At 37.2% G+C, this 19,480-nt stretch overlaps 1 protein-coding gene across 1 annotated transcript in view; it reads left to right on the plus strand.

Moving 5' to 3' along the window:
• Positions 1–19,480, plus strand: part of ldlrad3 (low density lipoprotein receptor class A domain containing 3) — an 89,958-nt gene that overhangs the window by 10,980 nt on the left and 59,498 nt on the right. The window contains exon 2 of the mRNA XM_014005545.1: positions 17,133–17,279. Within this exon, the coding sequence (XP_013860999.1) occupies positions 17,133–17,279 (147 nt within the window). The remainder of the gene's footprint in view (positions 1–17,132; positions 17,280–19,480) is intronic.

Raw genomic sequence — 19,480 nt, forward strand, 5'->3', positions numbered from 1 at the left:
TCAGTTGTCCTTTTGTAACAGATCTAGTTGAATGACCACTTCCAGAATTTGATTTGGGCAACAATGCACAGAGAGTTCCATAATTGGCACCTTGGAAGATCTGAAAATATAAATTAATCCCACTATACAAAACATACTGTAATTCTGAAAAGTCAAGGCATCAGACAATGAAAGAACTGTACAGTGATGAGTCCAACCTGGAAGTTTTTTATGAATTTTGTAGGCCCTGTTGTAGAGCCTAATTATGGGTTCTAAGATTTCATTTGTTGTAAGAGACCAAACAGGTAAACAGTACGACATGGTTGAGAGTATAATGGCATGAAGATAGATATTTGAAACAGAAGATGTAAGATTGGATCTAATTTTTGAATAAACGTATAATTTCTGTTTCGTCAGATTGGATCTAATTTTTGAATAAACGTATAATTTCTGTTTCAATAATTAGGTTGACAGCACTGTAAGCCAGAACACCCCCCTCCTCACAAAGTTTACGCAGACTTATGAAATTTATGATGGTAAAAGACAGGGACAGACTGGGTCCGGAGGTTGTGAAAACAACTCACAACAACAGCTACTGCAGCTGTAAAGTTGTTACTCACCTCCTGTATCCAAGCTGGCACAGTTTATTCTTTATGTGTCTTCATCTCGCTTCATAAAATAATTGCATTCATCCCCTCCGCCGCTTACGTAGTTTATGGAAGCTTACTGAATTTACGTAGAGTAGAAAAAATTCTCAGCTGACCCGAAGATCGGCACCGTGTCTAAAGGGTGTTCTGAGGCGTCGCCAGCTGAAAAGCGGCTTTGGAAAACCAAACCCCTCTAACGAAACGCTTGCCCCAGACTTTATACACCGTTGAGGGTTAAAGTCAGATGTTTTCTAAGTTTCTGTGTTTGTTAAAAATTAGGTGCAGCAATTGTCTTAACATTTTCCAGTGGCCTCAGTCTTCCAGAAATTCTTTTGACCTCTTCGTGCTGTTTTTGCAGCCCCAAATAATTAAAATTAAAAAAAAATATTTTCACACAACCATCAGGAAAGCTGCTAAACATCACATTTCGCTGTCATGTGTTTCTCATCTCCTCTGTGGCTGCCCTGAGTTAGCAGCTCATCTGTCCTGAAGCAAGCACACAGCCTCTGATTATGACGGATTATAACACATTTTACCTTGACTGACCTCTGCAGCCAGTCACAAATTTCTCTCTCCATTCGTTGCCACAAAACACACAAGAATGCTCACAGTATTTACACTTTTCAGAAGAACGTTGTAAATGGAAGACCGGGTTCAACAAATACCACTGCCCAGAACACGTAAAAAAAGAAATACAGGATGGTAATGTAAACTTGTAATGTAAACTATTTAAAAAAATAATATATGGACATTTAATCAAAAAAAATCTGAAAATAAATGAAGAAAAATAGTATTTTAAAACACGTAAACAGAATAAATCAACATTTCACCTTCCCTCCTGCTGTATGGCACACATATCAGGGCTGCGATGTGCGATGAAAACCGTCTGTGATTTAAATTACTTTTTTTACGGTGCATTCTCGAGCAACAGAAAGTTACGTTTTTAGTAAAGAAGATGTGACAGGCAAAGCCATGGCACGTCACTATTTTACGTTGAGGTTGTATGCATTGTGATTACCAAATGTTACCTTATTAACGTAAATAGGTTCTGGATAGAACAAAAACAAAAAGCAGAATGATTAAAATACCCCAACTTCTAACTGCCAGTGCACCAAGAAAATTAGAGATATTAAAATGGAAGAGATAACAATGGAAGTTTTACCAAAATTCTCATGAATTTTGAAAACCATTTAATGGCAATGAACAAGTGTGATTAAGTATGCACCACTTCTTAGTTTTAAGAGATTGTAACAGACGTTTTATTCTGATTCTACAACCGTTTGTTCTGTGCTACAAAACCAACCACCTCTGTAGCACCAATGCTATAAGGTAAACTTTCATGTCAGGCAGGTAACATTTGGTGTCASTTGTAAAATATAAATTTGTCAAACAATGATGGGCGGTATGGTCCTTTTAAAATAGCGAAAGTTGTCACAGGAACATTTTATTTACATTTGTGGGTGAGTTATGTTGGATAGAATTAAAGTTCAGCATCTGTCAGTTTTTTTGTATTTATACTATGTAAATTACACAAGCATAATGGCTCGCACCAAGCAGAGACTTAACAACAGATAATGATGCACCACATTATAAATTTGCRTAAATAATAAAACAGTAAGGGGGGACTGCATAAACTTAATAACTCACCAGAAACTTGCAAGAAACCACACAAACTCACAAAAGAAAATAAAATATCTTCTAAGCCAAGTATGAGGAGTGAAAGTTGCTTTCACAGCAGGTCATTTGTATAGATTTAGTTTGCTGTACTGCGCACTTTGAACAATCTGTCTCTGACAAACACCTCCATCCCGAGCCACTCCTCTTCATTCTTTCACCACAGATGCTACTGTAGCAGTKAAGTGAAATCAGGTGGCAGGTGCTCATTACTATTGTAGACAGGCCCATGTTCAGTCACCTGGTCACTCAGGTGTTAAAGCAAATGGATGTAGAGCAAAGGCCATGAGAAACAATGGCTAGAGTAGAAGAATGTGAGATTAGTAGGTGACACTTAAGATTTCAAGACACTGCAGCTCTGGGCATGGGTCTACATGTAATATTGAGCAGCAGCATCTCTGACCTGTTACATAGTGAAAAGTAAATGATTGCCTTTCATAACATGAGTCCTAAGAAGCTTTTTTTTCCTGACTACAGTGAGAGTGCTTTGCAGCCATTACCATGACAAGATAGAGGTCTATGACTGTGCATAAAAGAATCATAGGGCTGGGCAATACAGGGCCAGTGAAGCCATTGCAAACAGCTCGCCAGCAAAGAATTAAGTGGCAACCAGGGAACACGTTGCATGATTGAATCTATTTCGACTAACAAAACTGTGTTCACATTTGCTTAAGTACACACAGTCAAATAGATAAAGGTACAAAAAAACATGCAAAACTTAACCCACCATTCACGTAAAAAGTAGAGACAAAATGGCTTTCATGTTATGACCCTTTTCCWCAACCCTAACCAATTTGGTGCACTAGGCAAGATTTCAGGTGGCTCCCCCTGTTCAGTTTTCTACATCTCACTGCCAGTATAGATACATTCACATACTAAATTAAATAGTTTTGTCTTTGATATTATTTTTATCTTTAGAAACCAGGTTGTCTGATTAAAATAGTTAATATAATTCATTTGAAACAGAATACAAGAAGTCTACCTCATTTGCTGACAACAATGAGGAACACCTGTTCATATTAATGAGCAGCTGTGGAGTGAAGCAGTTCTAGGGGGTCCAGGGGAATAATCTGGATGGTTTTGTAAAAGATCTTCTCAAAACTATGTATTTTCCAGCTATTTAACCATCAATTAACTAAATTCTTGGGGTTAATAAAACAAATTAAACAACATAAAATCAGKATTCAAAGCAGACTTTAACCTGAACATAAACGAAGATCATAACTGAAACCTCCATTTTAATTTTGCTTTCTATTTACACGCTATTTACACTCCTACTAGTTTTGACTGAATCATATACTTTTATAATAAAAAAAATTTCTGCACCATATCACACCTCATGTACTAGCAAAGCAGGCTGAGAATTCTACAGAACAATTTACTTAAGTAAACTTGAGTAACCAGTGATTATTCTACAGACTAAATTATCTCTACTCTGATAAAAAAAATTGTTGTTTTCATCTCTCATTTGTGGCGCCCCCTAGATGAACAGTGCTCTCAGCATTTGCCTATACTGCCTATGCCACAGGGTTTTTCCATCATCATTTATGTCGTTTCCTGTCATGTTTCTTCTGTGTCTAAGTTGACCTTTTACAGATAGCATATTGACCAAATCTTATCAGAATGACCTTTAGTTGCAGCATCAATTACCTCTGTTAGAGTTACTCACACACCCCATATCTTTTTGAACCCCAACAGTCTGTTTGACTTTCCAGTACTCATTACCACAAACTAGATGAAATATTCGAGAGASTTTGTGAGAGGAGACAGCTATGGCCGAAAAGCAAGTGCACAGAACGGCCACCTTGTTTCCCCTCATTTGCGTTCTGTCTAAAATCACGTTTTCTTTGTAACGCCTTCATCATTTTGCCTTTGCCCTGTCTCCTCATAGTGTCTCTATCTCACATCCCTTTATTTCTTTCCTCTCTCACCTTGTGCGCTCTCTTTCTGTTCTTCTATCAATCTCTTTGCCCTCATGCGTTTGGCAGATACAGTTAATTCCCACTGCTTTTCAACCCCCACAGTGACTCCATGGCCTGGCTACACAATTAGGAGCTCATTACTTGCTAATACACAGAGCAAAAGACAGACAAAGACAGTCTGTGCTTTTTTTTTTCTTTTCTGTTGTGTGCAGCTTGCTTCCATCAGTTTATCGCTCCCCGTCCCTAGGCACTTTTTAAGCAAAAAAGGTTGTAAAATCTCCTCCCTCTTCTCACTATTCTCATCGCGCACTACAATACATCCTCTCCATAATGCATAATAAACCAGTCTGTGCGAAGAAGAATTAATAGTCCAATTTCCTTTTTTGAAGTCATGTTTTTGTTAAAATTATTATTATTCAATTTGTTTTTCGCTCATCTACTAACGAGTGTTTTGCTTGTGATTTTGCCTTTGAGAAAGCTTTAAAACAAATTTTTATTTTTCTTTTTTTTTTGACTGTGAGAAATGTGCTATGATCTCATACAATCAAGTTTAGGTAGTTTTTGAGAGATTGCTGCAGAAATAACACAAGGTCGGCTCTTGCAGATTCCCTCTGTGGACTGTCTGCATCATCTCTCAGTATCTGGCTGGCTCTGCTGAAATGCCAATTTAGTCAGTATGGGGTCTCACAGCATAGTGATGGATGAAGGTTATGTTCTGTTTACCAGTGTGTTCTGCCACAGTTGACTGCGTGATGAAGGAAACGCAGGGAAGTGTTGACATTTGCGAATGGAATGGATGTTTGTTTGACGGTGAAAGCGTCTTCTCCACCGATAAAAAAGTAAACTGTTAAGATTTTTGTCTTGTTAACATTTCACGCAGTTTTGCATAGATTTTATTTTTTTTTTTTATTTTATTTTTTTGCTTGTTGGAGCATATTTCTGTTTTTCCCTGTTACTACGCAGCATTGCTTTTCCCCCTCATGTGATCACCATGCAGCTTTCCAGCACAGCCAAATCTCATTTTAGCCACCATTCTTCTCCTTGTTCCTCRTTCCCTCCATCCTTGAGAAGTTAATCCCAAAGTGTTTATAGACTGGGATTGTGTTTATATTGCCACTTTCATCTCTTAGAGAATTAGAAGGACAATTGTCAGTCTGCTATCCGAGAGGTTGAAGGAAAATTCCAATAAAACAACTTTTTCTAAAAAGTTATCTATGCTGCCAAGCATGCGAGTAGCCAATAACATTGCTTGATTGGATTTTGAATTTTCTATAAAGGGATTGTGCCACAGTGCTATTATGTTCTACTAATCCTATTTCTACCACAGATAGAGTTGTAAACAACAAGAGTAAACATTTTCTCAAATATTAAAGGCTCACTGTGAGACCACACTAATGGGAGGACAGTGTGATTAATGGAGCTTTTTCTGGCCAAGCCAAACTAATTTGGCCAGTAATTGCTCCAAAGTTTCAAAGAATCTACGACAGTCATTGGAAAGCATGTTAATAAAGGCTGAGAAAATAACACATAATGATAGTGCAGGGATTAATAGAGAACCCAATTTTATGCTCACGCTGCTAGACAAATGTAAATGCAAATTTCTGTAGTTATGGCTCCATTGTTTTATAAGTTAAGGGTGTAAAGATATAAGATAGAAGACTAAGATACCATTACATTATGTTAACTTCCTGTCAGTTTCAACAAACCGTAATGTAGTCAATTCTATATTTACATATTTGGATTTTTGATCTAACTGTAAAACTCATTAGTTCTATCAAAAATTTTAATTCTTCAAATCTGATGATTTACATCACAGTGACCAATAGATCAGCTGAAATTTTAACCTTTCAAAGATGTTGAAATAAASGCAGCTGTTGTTAGTGTTACAGACTATTAATTCCACAAACTGATATGYATGTTGTTTATTTTATGGCACACCTTTAAACACTTATTTTCTACTAAAATGGCAGGTTCTCTCTAACATTCGCTCCAGCCCACTCCAGTCACTCAGATATCTCAGCCCACAGATGGACTATAAATAATGCAGCCTCTTTAACAAGCCAAGGCTTTTAAGAGTCAAAATCTCTCCCATCTAGATGTCTGCTGGTTTCTGTGTGGCCTAATGGAAGAATCTCTAATTTTGTGTTAGACAAAATGCATTTGCTCCAAACATCATCTGTTTTTTCTGATTTTTTTTTTCAAGGTTGGTTTTTCTGAATCTGTTAGGTTACACTAAGTGCGGTTATTTTATTTTATTTTCTTCTTTTGGCTTTGCTGCATTTTATCCTGACCACAGAAATATCCATTCTTTTTTACAAGCTTTTTGTTTCATGGAGCTGGTGCCTATCTCCARCTGTCACTGTGCAGAAGTCAGGGTACGTCCATCTATTCCAGGGCTACATGGAGACAAACTGCTCTCACCAACACCCAGAGACAGTTTAGAGTTACCAATTAACCTGAATTGTATGATTTTGGTCTGTGTGAGAAACTGGTGAAAATCCATGTGTGCATGTGGAGAGCACCCCGAAAAAATAAAAAAAAACAAGGCTTGGAGGCAATCGTGTGACTTTCTTAGAGGCAACAGCTCTAACTACTGCACCACATATTAACTTTCTTTTCCTCATTTTGTAAATTAGATTTAATTTCATCYTAATTTCTATATTGCATTTTCCAATTTGAATTAAATTTAAAGAACAGAACCTATTTACATAGTAAAGATCTCCCCTTGAGAGACACATGAACTAATGTTTTGTCAACTGTTTTTTTTTTTTTTCACAAACACATGTTTGATGAACAAATAGGAAGGATTAAAAGTACATCTACATCATGTTTTTCATCAAAAATTCCAMATCTTATGAATATGCTAATATTCGGAGGATGCCTCTAGGCGCAGTGGCACGCCACATCACACCCACAGCTGCAGTGTTGGTGGTCTGATTACACTTCAGCTCAAATCACTTGCTTTATTTTACAGATTCATTTAAACTGCTTTTCTTGTGCGGGCATGTTGYAGTTGGTCTGTCAGTTTAAAACTCAGCAGGGTGAGTGGGTTGAGAAAGTAACAGTTTTACTAAAATCCGGTATTCTGGGGATGTTGGCACGGACATTTTCATATCATTAGCCTTACAGACAAACGTGTCAAAAAGAGCAGCACTATGTTTTGTGTTATTTACTGATGGAAGAAGATTCTTCAACATTACTTTGCTCCTCAGCAGAAACCATGCTGCTTTGTTGAACTTTCTGACTCAGTGTGCCTCCATCGCTCTGCCTGTGATCTCTCTTGTCTGTTTATATGTATGTACTCTGTAAGATGTTAAATGACTCAATAGCACGACTGAGGTCTACACGGCGTTTCATGGAGGCAAAATATATTTTTAGACCATAATACTTTGACAGCCACATAAAGTTCACCAAACATTTGTAGCCAGAGAATCATCTAACAATAAATCATTGATTTAAATAAAGTGTAAATCTAAAACTTGAAACCATTTTAAGCAAACCGTTTTAGTAAATTACTCTGGTTGCATCTAAAATAGCCGCCTGGCGGTTTGTCCTGTTCAAATTCTATCCTCTCCAGATGTCCTGGTCCATTCTGTGTCCGTGCTTCAACAGCTGTTGTTTTTTTTTTTCAGCTAATGTTTTAGTAATGTTTGTTCCTACTCTAAAGTAGGAGTCTTCAGTTGGTGCTGTGCAGACAAAGAAAAATATGTATTTTAAAAAGTKGCAAGAACTTTAAAATATTTCTGCAGTCCAAATGCACCAATTGCATTTTTTCCGCTTGTTTTTTAARAGAGACAAAATCCACTTTTTTAGCCATYACATGCATTTTGTTGTGTACATGGAGTCTCTAGGAGTGCAGAAAGTTTAATTTAATCTGTCCTGTGTATATATCTTTATAATTTGTTAGGGTCATATTGGGTCACATTTTTCAACCCCTTCAATTTTCTCTATTTTCTTAGATGTTTTCTGAGCTATTACATAGTATTTGTGACAGAACTGCCAAATAAGGTCTGGATTTACCAACTACAACTTTGTTGTCTTCATTCTTCTTTGGCTTTGGGTTAGACTTCCTGGCTCCAACATGTAAGGCTGGATGGACAAGTTTTCAATTGTTGACATTGTTTAATTGATTTGTAAAAAATTAAAAATAAATAAAAAGTTCCTGTGCAGSTAGTCAGAAACCTCTCTCAAAGTACAATGGACCACACTGGAAGCTGGAGGGGTCGGGGTGTGAAGTGCCTCGTTTGGATTTAAAGAGAGCTCAAAATGAGCTGCTTTAAAAAAAATAAAGTATATGTCTCCTTTAATGAATGCAGTACAAAATAATTAGGATTTTTTTTTTTATTGGCAAATTTTAACTGTAACTCTTTTATTTTATTTTAAACAGTTTTAAGAACGTTTTACAATAATTTGAATTAAATATTCCCAAATTTTCTTTGAATATTAAAATAGGATTTTTACAGGCTTCAGTCAGTGTAGTGTCACATCCTCTCTATTTGTGGCCTAATGCATTTTTATGTATATATATTTTAAATAAGTTATATATTTTATACAAAATATGAAATACAATTTTATGCAAGTTTATTTAGTTGAAATAGTCCCTTCTTCTGTGCATTTCCTCAGTAACTCTGGGATTTGTATGCAGTTGTCTGTAGGATTTCTTGCGTTGTTCCACCGTTTGTTGTTAAACTTTAGATCATAGCGTGATTCAGGTCCCAGCTGCCTCAGTGAAACCGATGTGTGAAATACATTAAAATGGTCAAACCTGAGAAAATATCAAACAACAATAAGAAAAAAACAGAAAATATTTCTTGAGAGAAAAGTCATGTTTGGATTTTCGATTCTATGAAGTATAAAAAAAAGTGCATTCGAACGGATTCTGAGACGAGAAAACTTTGTTGTGCTGACCTCTCAGATGTTTTTTCTTTTTAGAACAACAAAAGCTGCTGCAGGAAGACTGACTCGCATCAGGATGACTTTTTTTGTCAGGAAGTTTTATTTTTAGAAGTTTGCTACAAAAAGGCTAAAACACAAAACATGACCTACATATAGACATAACCATTTGTACACTAAGGTCAGTTCATACAACAAAGCATTTAACAAGCAAAAATACATGAATGTAGAATTGGATGCACTATTGAGGCATTTATCTGCAATTGTATAGGTCTTTTTTATAAATAATTGGTGGTAGAGTCAATTGTAATTTTCACGTAATTATTCTTATTCTGCTTTTTCATCCTGGACAAAAATATCTTCCATTTGTTGAGTTTTCTGTGAGGAGACTGCAACTCAGCATGCAGCCCACCACAATGTTTACTTTCTGTATCCATTATAGATTTATTTCAGTTCCTCTGTCATTTCAAGATATTGCTGTGCAAATATATATTTTTTTGCAGGGCGCCGTGAAAAGCCTATAAGCCACAGCACCAAAATATCTTTGTGTAATGAGGAATTGTTAACGAGACATCCTGGATATTATGTGTCCACCATAAATGTTTACATGAAGATGCATCGTGGCTTAGATGCATGGAGTGGGTGTGTAGATCCTACACGTTACAAGCAATGATGTTAGAACAAGAAGATCTATTTTAATGAATGCTTTACAGCCTAGCAATTAATCATTGATATTCATGAACATAGCATTTATGTGAACGTTTTTCAAACTTGTTCTGTGTTCTTCTTGCAGTAAAATTAAATTAGCTTAAATTAACTCTGCGTCCTGCTCAATTTGGCATTATTGTCATTTGCTCATTTAGCTTTTATTGCCAAGTGAGACGAACACACGGCAGGTCACRGAGCTACCTCCCCCAAAACAAATGGATACACAGAAGAGATTTGCCCTTTGACTCTGAGCAGYAGCTCAAAGACACCAAGGCTGCTTTCAAATTTTTCTGACTTGCTGTGTATTTGCACGCATGGCTGCTTTTTCTCCATCTCTCCCCCATTAGGGCCTTGCTTGCTCTGATGCTCAGTGCTTATATTACACTTCTTGAATGTCTGTTTTTTAAGGATGGGTCTAATTGATGCAGACCAGGTTCTTTATACTTGTGCCTATTTATGCTGGATGCTCCAGTGAGCCGAAGAAACAGGATGGAGAGTCTTTCCCTTTTTATATAAAGCACTTTCATTCTCTGCCTCTCAGACTGGTACAAAATGTGTATCTGTGTGTGGCACATGTTGTAAATGGGACAGCTAAAGCAGGCCTACTGCACCTCGGTATCTTCACCCAACCTATTTAGTCATGTGTTATTAAAAAAAACAAGTTTTTATCCTTGAGCTCAAAGGTGTTCAGAGCTAGGATACATTGATTCACTTCTCTCTTATCATCARGGCTCGCAGACCTTGCTGTCCATGTTTGAATTGATATTATCAGCCTGGAATGTAATGTTYTTGTTCAGGTGCGAAACGAATTTCACATAATTCCGTAGAAGGTGTTTTTCAGAGGGGTGTRCCTCAAAAGGAGTGACACATTCAAGGCTGGATCATTAGATTAGTTCTGAGGACAAAMTTATGAATTTTTTTATAACTCTCTKGGAAAGYGCAACAAATTTCTGTTGTCAACATTTTTAATTTGACAGTCGTATGATTTTTACTTTTACTTTCTTGTATATTTACAAAGTGAATAAAGACTAGTCAATCAATTCCCTGCTGCTGTTTCAGTCTGAAGCTCAACCTTCAATCCAARACTAATCAATGCAAGTCTGACATCCAAGTCTGCTGAGGAGCAGGGGGTTAAAGGTGTAACAGTCCAGCCACCAGTCATCTCAGATTTAGATTTATTTCACTGACCTTTCTTCTATGGAGCACTGGGAGTAGAAGTTGCTTAGGGCGGCTATTACTAAGAATCCAAGGACAGAAAATGGTGTTGTAGTGAACCTTCTTATGTCATTACCCCCCCCCCCTCCATAATTGTTCATGCAGCTCATGTATTGTTTTCTCCCTTTTGCTTTGTTCCGTTTTAGTCTCCACATATTTTTCTCCACCTATTTGGTAGCGAGGGGACAGTTTTTAAATGCCATACTTTACTTTTCTTTATCTCCCTTTAGAGTATTAGTCCTCCAGCACCCAAACCTCCTGATTATACTCCCCAGAAAGACCAGAAAWTWATTTATTTATTTATTTATTTATTTATTTATTTATTTATTTATTTATTTATTTATTTATTTGTGTTCTTAAAGTTTTATTTTATTTTTTTCAGTAACTCTTTTAGGGAGGTATTCAAATAGTACTGCCAAATTGTCTGCCCAGTGTTAGAGTATCAAGCTGGCAGTTGTTATGAAATTAGCCAGAAGACCTGTACCACAGTTGCACATAAGGGTGGTTGGGTGTGTCTATTCTGCAAATTGCTTGGGGGGGCACTAAAGTATTCAGGTTGACATTTCCAGAAACATGATGTATGAAGTATAACTGATGAAAAATATGGGAATAAAAATTGAAGTCTCAACCAAGTAATACTTTTTTTTCTTGGTCAGTTGAGCAAAAGTGGTCAAAGGACACTGAATCATTTTTGATGGGCACATATTCACCAGATGTTGCTAATTAATTGCAATGTTCTTATATTTTCAGAACCCAGGTTCTCAAAGGTCACTGAAGTGTTAAGTGAAATTTCTTTCCAAACCTTATCCAGAAATAAAGTGCACATGGTTTTATACCACCTTCTGATGAAGTTTTAGATTGTAATTATTAAAAAACCCTGTAACCAACCCGCTCATTTCAKATAGACCCATAGGCACAGATATTGACTAGATAACTTGCAGCAAAACGTTTTTTTATATATTTAACAAAAAAAAAATGAAACTGTGCTGTGGTTAAAACTCCATACACTATGATAAAGTGTATGTCCAGCTTTATCAGTTTTGCTGCAGGGGTCTCTCATTGTTTATTTAGATTTCTTTAATGTGGACCCGTGATTATCATTGTTCGACAATAAAATGGTTAAGAGTTCTGGATATTTGATTCTGTTCRAGGTAATTCAACTTTCACACAGAAGAGCAATGGTCCTGATGTTGCATATCATTTATGATTTAACACCAGACAGATGGAAGATTATACAAACATCTGCAAAATTATTCTCTATTTAATTTAAGTATTGGTATGAGCATTGTGCAGAACTGTTGGGAAATTAGACCTAAGTTTATGCTGGGAGTTCATTTTAATTATACATTATAATTAAGGTAAGAGAAATAGACTCTGTAAAGATCACCAGCAAAAAAGGATGAGCTGAAAAATGGAGAGGGACGAACTTTGCCCTTAGTGAACTGCTGAATTGTTTAAAAAAAGAACAAATTGGAAATGTAAATGCTAATTAAAAAGTATCCAGTCAATGTGATCTAACCATCTAAATGGAGCCTTATTGGACATAGACATGGTGAGGGGTTGGAAAGGATACAGGGGGCAGACTATATTTGTGGAAAGGCAAAGATAGTATAGTCAATATTTACTCTGAGTAATTGGTCTACACTGCTGTCTGCAAGATACACAGCCGTCCCCAGTCATCCCTACCTTATCTCCTTCTGTTCTCTGGTAGACTGTGTGGCCACAGTTGTACACAGCAGAGCTGTGCTGCTATGCACAATGCCTCCTATTATCCTCAGTAGAACAGTAAAAGCATATAGGATYGTAGCTTTGTGCTCAATGTGTGGATGGAGTCATGACTGTTAAAATTGTCAAGACGGGTGTGTTGCAGTTCCCACGAAGAATAGTGTTTGTGTCAACGAGCTTGTGGTAATGAGGTAGAATTGTTTGTTACCACAGTGTAAACCACTGGTTTATGTTTATTCATACCTAAAAAAGGATGTGTTTAGATCACCCTCTAAACTTTTAAAGGTATGATTTAGGCTATCTTAAAAATGCATTGGAAAAGCACACACACTGTCTCTTTGCTCTCCTTCCATACTCTCAAAGCAACTTTCCAATTAACCCTCTGTCCCTCTCCAGCAGCTCTTTGAAGTCATTTTCAATGGTTCCATCCTACATTTGTTCTGCATGCCTCTGAATAGACATTTCTGGCATATTTCATTCTGCAGTGCTGTCAACACTGAGAGGCCCTAATCACACTTACTTTGTGTAAGTTTGATGGCCTGTGAATGCTCATGAAAGCTGCTGAGTGATGGGCAGTATTGTTGCTGTGTTATTAGGGAACACAGAGAGAAGGAAAACAAGACATTACAGTCTGTGCGTAGCAGGTACTCATACCTGAACAATACCGCAAATCAGTTCGGGCAATTATGGAAAACCTATTTTTAGCTCATACCATCTAATAGCATGATTTAGTTGTACCTTTTTACTTCCAGAATGTTCATTTTTTTGTGAATCTTTTGTCAATAGAAACTGGAAATGGGAAAAAAATAGCTGAAGCTCATTTTGTAAAGAAGTRCTATTGTAAAGGAGCTTCTTTTGATGTGTTTTTACAGAATAACAATGAGCGTGGATAGCTTTGTATTTTATCTACTTGAACTTGCATGTCCTTGAAAATGAGCAGCAATAACACAAATATAATTACTTTTTCGTGTTGTGTTCTGCTTTTGAAGTCCAATGAGAAACATGCCTTTTTTTATTAGTTTAAAAAGTTTTCTAGGGTCTTAATAAAATGTYTGTGACTTGCCTTTTTAAAACACCACAGAGGTATAACAAACCCTCCTCTCAWCTATAAATTCACACCTCTTTTTTAAGGGATGAGTTATGACAATTGTCTCCACCCAACCCGGTGTGTTTGTCTCATTTCAGCCTGGTCTTACAGCTTTGGGCTGCTGTGAAACTGCAAACTAAAACTTGGACACAAATTGTTCTCTTACAGAGGGTGATTGTCAGATTAGAAAGCRGAGAATGCATAGCCTGAGGACTCAAACGAATAAACTCTAAACTGATGGGAAAGAAATAAATGATTGGCAGTTTTTTTTTGTCTGCATTTTGCACAGTGACAGCTGGTGCTGAGTCTTCTTTTAGAACTGATMCATGTAATGAGTTGGCTCAGGTTAGAACATTGTAGCAGCCATAAGGACAAACAGCCTGAATCACATCATACAGCTTCCTTCATGACCCCTGGACTTAGCACCATATTCTGAAAAATATATAGTTTTCCTGCTGYGTTTGTACCTCCCATCCATCCAAAACTTTGTAATTGTAATTATTTTAGAAACAGTGAGGTAGCTGCCTATTTTGCCTTGGCACATTATCACTTTGTGCCCTGGAAACCCAAACGTTGGAGCTGTTTTTATTGCTTTATTTTTATGCCTGTGTTTTATGTCCCACATCCAAAAAGTGATTGCAACATGATTTGATAAAGGTTGAGAATCCAAATACTTCTCCTCTGAGCTTGGTCTGTGATGATCCAATCCCCTGCAAACCTGCAAAGCTCACTATATTAAAAAAAAATCCAAACCTAGTGTGGCCTAAGGTACTTTTTTAATGTTTAACTTCTGACACCTGTATATGTTACCCAGCTCAGAAAAAAAAAAAATATATATATATATATATATATTTAAAATAACCTTTTCTCTTTAAGGTTTGACCTTGTTTTTCCTCAAAGGATGACTATATGTGGATCCATTCATTGCTTTTTCCATCCATTGCTGTCATTTGTAAGATGTTGTACATGAAATCATCTGCAACATTATCTGTGACTGACGCAACAAGATACCTCACAGGTTAAGATGCTGCAATGCTACCATATTAAATCCACTGTTTGTTTCAGTCTGTGGGAGCAATAAGTGCAAACTTACTATAAAAAGAGAGAAAAGTAACTGCCATATTTTCTGGAATTCTTATTTTTTTATTTTTTTGTGTTTGTATGAAATTAAACACAAAATAGTGGTAGGCTTTATTACCTACCGAGGGGTACCAAAGATGATGTGCTGTTTTATTTAAGAGAAGATTGATTCATGGTTTCTACCTGCTGTAGAGATGGTGAGAAAATAAACTCTGGTTCAAATTTTCTAAAAATGAAATGTCATAGTATGTGTCTTGACGATTTTGTTGCTCATAATAGGATTTGCCAATAGAAAGGTTTATCTGTTATATTAATTAAAATTCTGTCGTAAGTGTTTTTGGATACATTTAAATAGTACTTTGCTGTTCAAATCATGCTGATATTTGTTAGTATTAATAAGTGTTCAGTGGAAGTGCAGGTGGTGAAATATTAAAACATTCCAAGGCTAGAAGCTGGAAACAGATCCTSAAATAGAGCATTAGATATTTTTGATTTTATTTCTGCAGCTAAACAATGTTATACAAAATTCCTAAATTTGTCATTGTACATGTTAATAATTGATAATGAATTTGCCATTATAAATTAGCCAAACCTATATTAACCCTTGGCAACTAACCATCTCCCAACCTGCTTTGCTGTTAGAAAAAATGTCCCCCTACCGTTATTTTTATTTTATTTTATTTTCACATTTCTTAACTTTACTCTTAAAGTTACAGCAGTCTGTAAAGACCCTCATTTTTTGTTTGGTTGCTTTGCTCTTTTTTTATTTATTATTATTATTATTATTATTATTATTTTATTTTTTTGCAACGGTTGCACCTTCTGATTTCTGCTTTCAGTTCAGATGAAGGTGCCTATCAGCTGAACCCAGTCTGAGCACTGCCACATCAKTGTTCTTCAGTCTGGCCTGAACTTCTCATTACTGCCACATAGCTTTGTTTACGATCTAAACCACTCACCGCGTGGTCAAACCTTAGCCAAAAGGCCATGTTTCACATTCCAGCTCATTATGCTGCAGCTGCACAGCGTCAACTAGATATGCCCTAACCTCTTTCAGAACACAAATTTTGTATTAAATGTGTTTATTTGTGGTCTTTGTGTGTGTCTATGGATATCTGTGTTTAATGTGTAAAATACGTACATTGTATATTTTTTGCGCTTGTGTCCTTATCTTACCTAGTACGATACCGCCTYGCTTTAAATTGATGCATTTTCCCCACAACCTAATTAACACTGAATGATCTTCTCTGCTTTAGTGTTGATGTGGTTGTCCTCTTCTTATTTGCTCTTAGGCCATGTTCACACTGCACGCAAATGTGACCCATATTGGATTTTTTTTCCTGACAGTCTGAACRTGACAAATCTGATTTTTTTTWATCCAACCCCGGCCTTTTCAGTATGTGGTACTAAATAGGATACATAAAGTATCTAATGTTTTTCAAAGCAACAGCASTTTGAATGCTGGTTTTGCATCTCATCTGACTTTTACACTAGTGAGGTGGAGGATACTCACCTTGAGTCATGCAGTTTAAATCATATAACTCCACATCTTCAGCTWCAGAACAGAAGTCCAGTTGCTTTGTCKTYGTTCTTTTAAGTTCCCATGTCCTGAACTGGTAACTTCTAAATTCAGTTGCAGACCGTATAGATACTAAGTTACTTGATCTATACTCTTTTTAGCATTTCCTTTAATTTCAAAAATAAAATGTTGCACAGGAGCATCCAGTCAGAGGCAAGTTCAAATAGAAACACCCAACTGAGCAAACAGGTCAGATAATTATTTATTAATGATTGCACAACTTCAGAACTGACATGCTAACAAGTAGCATCCATGTTTAGCTACGTCTGTAAACAGAGACTTGAATGTGACCTCACCTCATCTTCTGCACATGCAGGTTGCATCAGGGTCTTGTAGAGTTCACACAGGACTCTTATTGAGGTCACATTTAAAATATAATGTGAATGTCTGCAAAAACAATCAGCTTCGTGCAAAAAATGGAATTGAGCATTAAAATCTGTAGCATGAACTGTTTTTTTTTTCTTAAACAGAATCTTTCCCTCTAATGGGTCTATTTTTAGACAGTAGATGAAACCACGATCTTGCATATTAACTGTGGTGATGATTTTCTTTGGAACAAGTTTCATTTCTTTGTGATGCAAGAGATTGTAATAGTCTTCTGTTTCTTTGTGTTTGTCATTCAGAGAGCCAGCTGCTCCSTGGGAATAACTTCACCACCGAGTGCAACATTCCTGGAAACTTCATGTGTGGAGATGGCAAGTGCATCCCAGGCGGCTGGCAGTGTAACGGACAACCTGACTGCTACGACAAGAGCGACGAGAAAGACTGTCGTAAGTTCAACTTTAGACACTATTGTGGAATCCTGTTTCAAGTCCAGCAGCTCTGCCGTACAGTAATAAAGCCAGATTACCTATTTAGACTCATGTCATGTTCTCTCAGCTCTCCAACTCTTCTTGCTACAGTGTTCCTGTCTTAGTTGTTCTCTCTTCTCTGACCGCAGAGCCATAAGGGCTGGTAAACCTTCATTCTCTGACAATACAAATTAACTTCCCTCCTCTTTCCTCCCTCTCCATCRTCCCACCAGACCAGTTTAGTTCCAAGCTCAAAACTTAATACCATCAAAGCAAAGGCCGATTACTTCTGTGTGCAGGAAGAGCAACGCACGCATGATTGTACTGTAGGGCTACTGTAGTAGTTCRTTTTTAAACCTCACATTCGGCTGCCTTTGATCTCTCTGGGCTGCTGCTGCTCCTCTCCTCCCTCCCGTTTCAGCCACCGTTCTACGCAAAGATGGGATCGCAGATGAAGATTGACTTTGAGTTTCTGGCACACTGAATCTAAACCTCAGTATATTCAYAGCTCAGAATTTCTCAGGCTTCCATATTTACTCCTCCAAGCGCACTTGTGAATTATGAAATTTGATATCATTTCTGGCTTTTTGTTTGTGATTTGCATCGTAGAAGGCTTCATGCAACATTTTTTATATTTTATTTTYCTGACCTGGCTGATACTCTCCTTGAACAAAATCACACGTGGCTTCTCCTCCATTCTGTCACTTCTCTTCATTTTTTTTCATCTTCCTTGAAGCAATCTTTTTTTTTCTCACTCTTGTCTCTTGTTGGCAGCTCGGGAGCAGGAAGACGACTTTTGTGTCCCGTAGCATTTCGGCACACACGCACACCCAAAAYGCTAAACTTTGCTGTCATGAGTCATTTTTGCATGCGCTCCCCTAATTGTTTATGTACATATTTATGTTGATGCATGGAAAAATACTTCASTAAACCAACCCTTTAGTTTACCTTTCCAACTGACATCCATGTTGCATTAATGCACTACTTACACAGGTGGATTCTGTGCCCCAGATTCTCATCACTTAGTGACCTTAAACTGCCAACAACTGCCAGACCTGGAAAAAAAACAATACTCAGATGCATATATTTGGTGTGTTTTATACTRTACATACAGTAAATATGTTTCATTTAGAATACTTTCACTTGAACCTCCAACTCTGTATTTTTGACCATTGCCGATTTTACATGTACACCATCTACTCTCAAAGATAAAAGTTGTCTCAAGGCATCATGCTCAGCCTGCCTCTGCTGTCAGGGGACTATTTGTGTTTGTACGCATCTACATTATCTCTTCTGGCGTAAGTGGGCCTTATTATCCAGGCTAGTTGTCAGGCGTCCGCTGCAGAAAAGTGTTCTGGCTCCGTTTAGGGCTCTGCGGAGACAGATGGACCGACAGACAAATGGAAGGATGGGGTGGGGGGTGGCGAAAAGGGAAGTAAGGGAAGAAGAGGGACTCATTATAGTGGCTTCAGCAGGAGTTCTGTCAGGATGTGTATTATCTAAGGACAACACAACGCCTGGAAACTTTTTAAGGCTGCAGCTCTGATTCTCTGCAAGCAGAATCATAATTAGTCACCCGCTGCTGGAAACACAAACACACACACACACACACAAACTCCAGATTATATATTTATTTAACCGAKGGGGGATGGAAGGTTTGCTCATGTGAGTGACAGTTTGTTGACTTAGCTTACTCGCCTTCTGTCCGTGAGCTACATGAACCGTGCGGGCTTATGTAGAATTCTCAAAAAAAAAAAAATGCAGTCAGTTAGACTTTTATTACCATTAAATAACCATAAATTACACAGGGTGTTATAAGCAGAGGTGTCAAAAGTATGCACATTCATTAAGTAGAAGTATAGATACTAAGATTTAAAAATACTTGGAAGTAGAAGTATCAACTCAAGCTTTTACTCAGGTAAAAGTATAAAAGTACTGGGTAATGGGTTTTTACGATGTAAAAACAAGTGTGCATTGCCACGTAGCTTGTCATTGCAGCATGGCTTTGCCTGCAGCATTGGACTTGCAGAATGAACTTTGACCAAGTTCAAATGTGTTTTCTATACCAGCTTGTGCCTGTCACGTCAGCAGGTGTTTTGAATTAAGGTAATTGTGTGACAATATGAAGTTTGAAGAGATTGTTTCTTAAAGTTGCGTTAGCTGGGTTTTGAACCCTGATC

Source organism: Austrofundulus limnaeus, unplaced genomic scaffold (assembly GCF_001266775.1).
Source record: "Austrofundulus limnaeus strain Quisiro unplaced genomic scaffold, Austrofundulus_limnaeus-1.0 Scaffold31, whole genome shotgun sequence".
Lineage (NCBI taxonomy): Eukaryota > Metazoa > Chordata > Actinopteri > Cyprinodontiformes > Rivulidae > Austrofundulus > Austrofundulus limnaeus.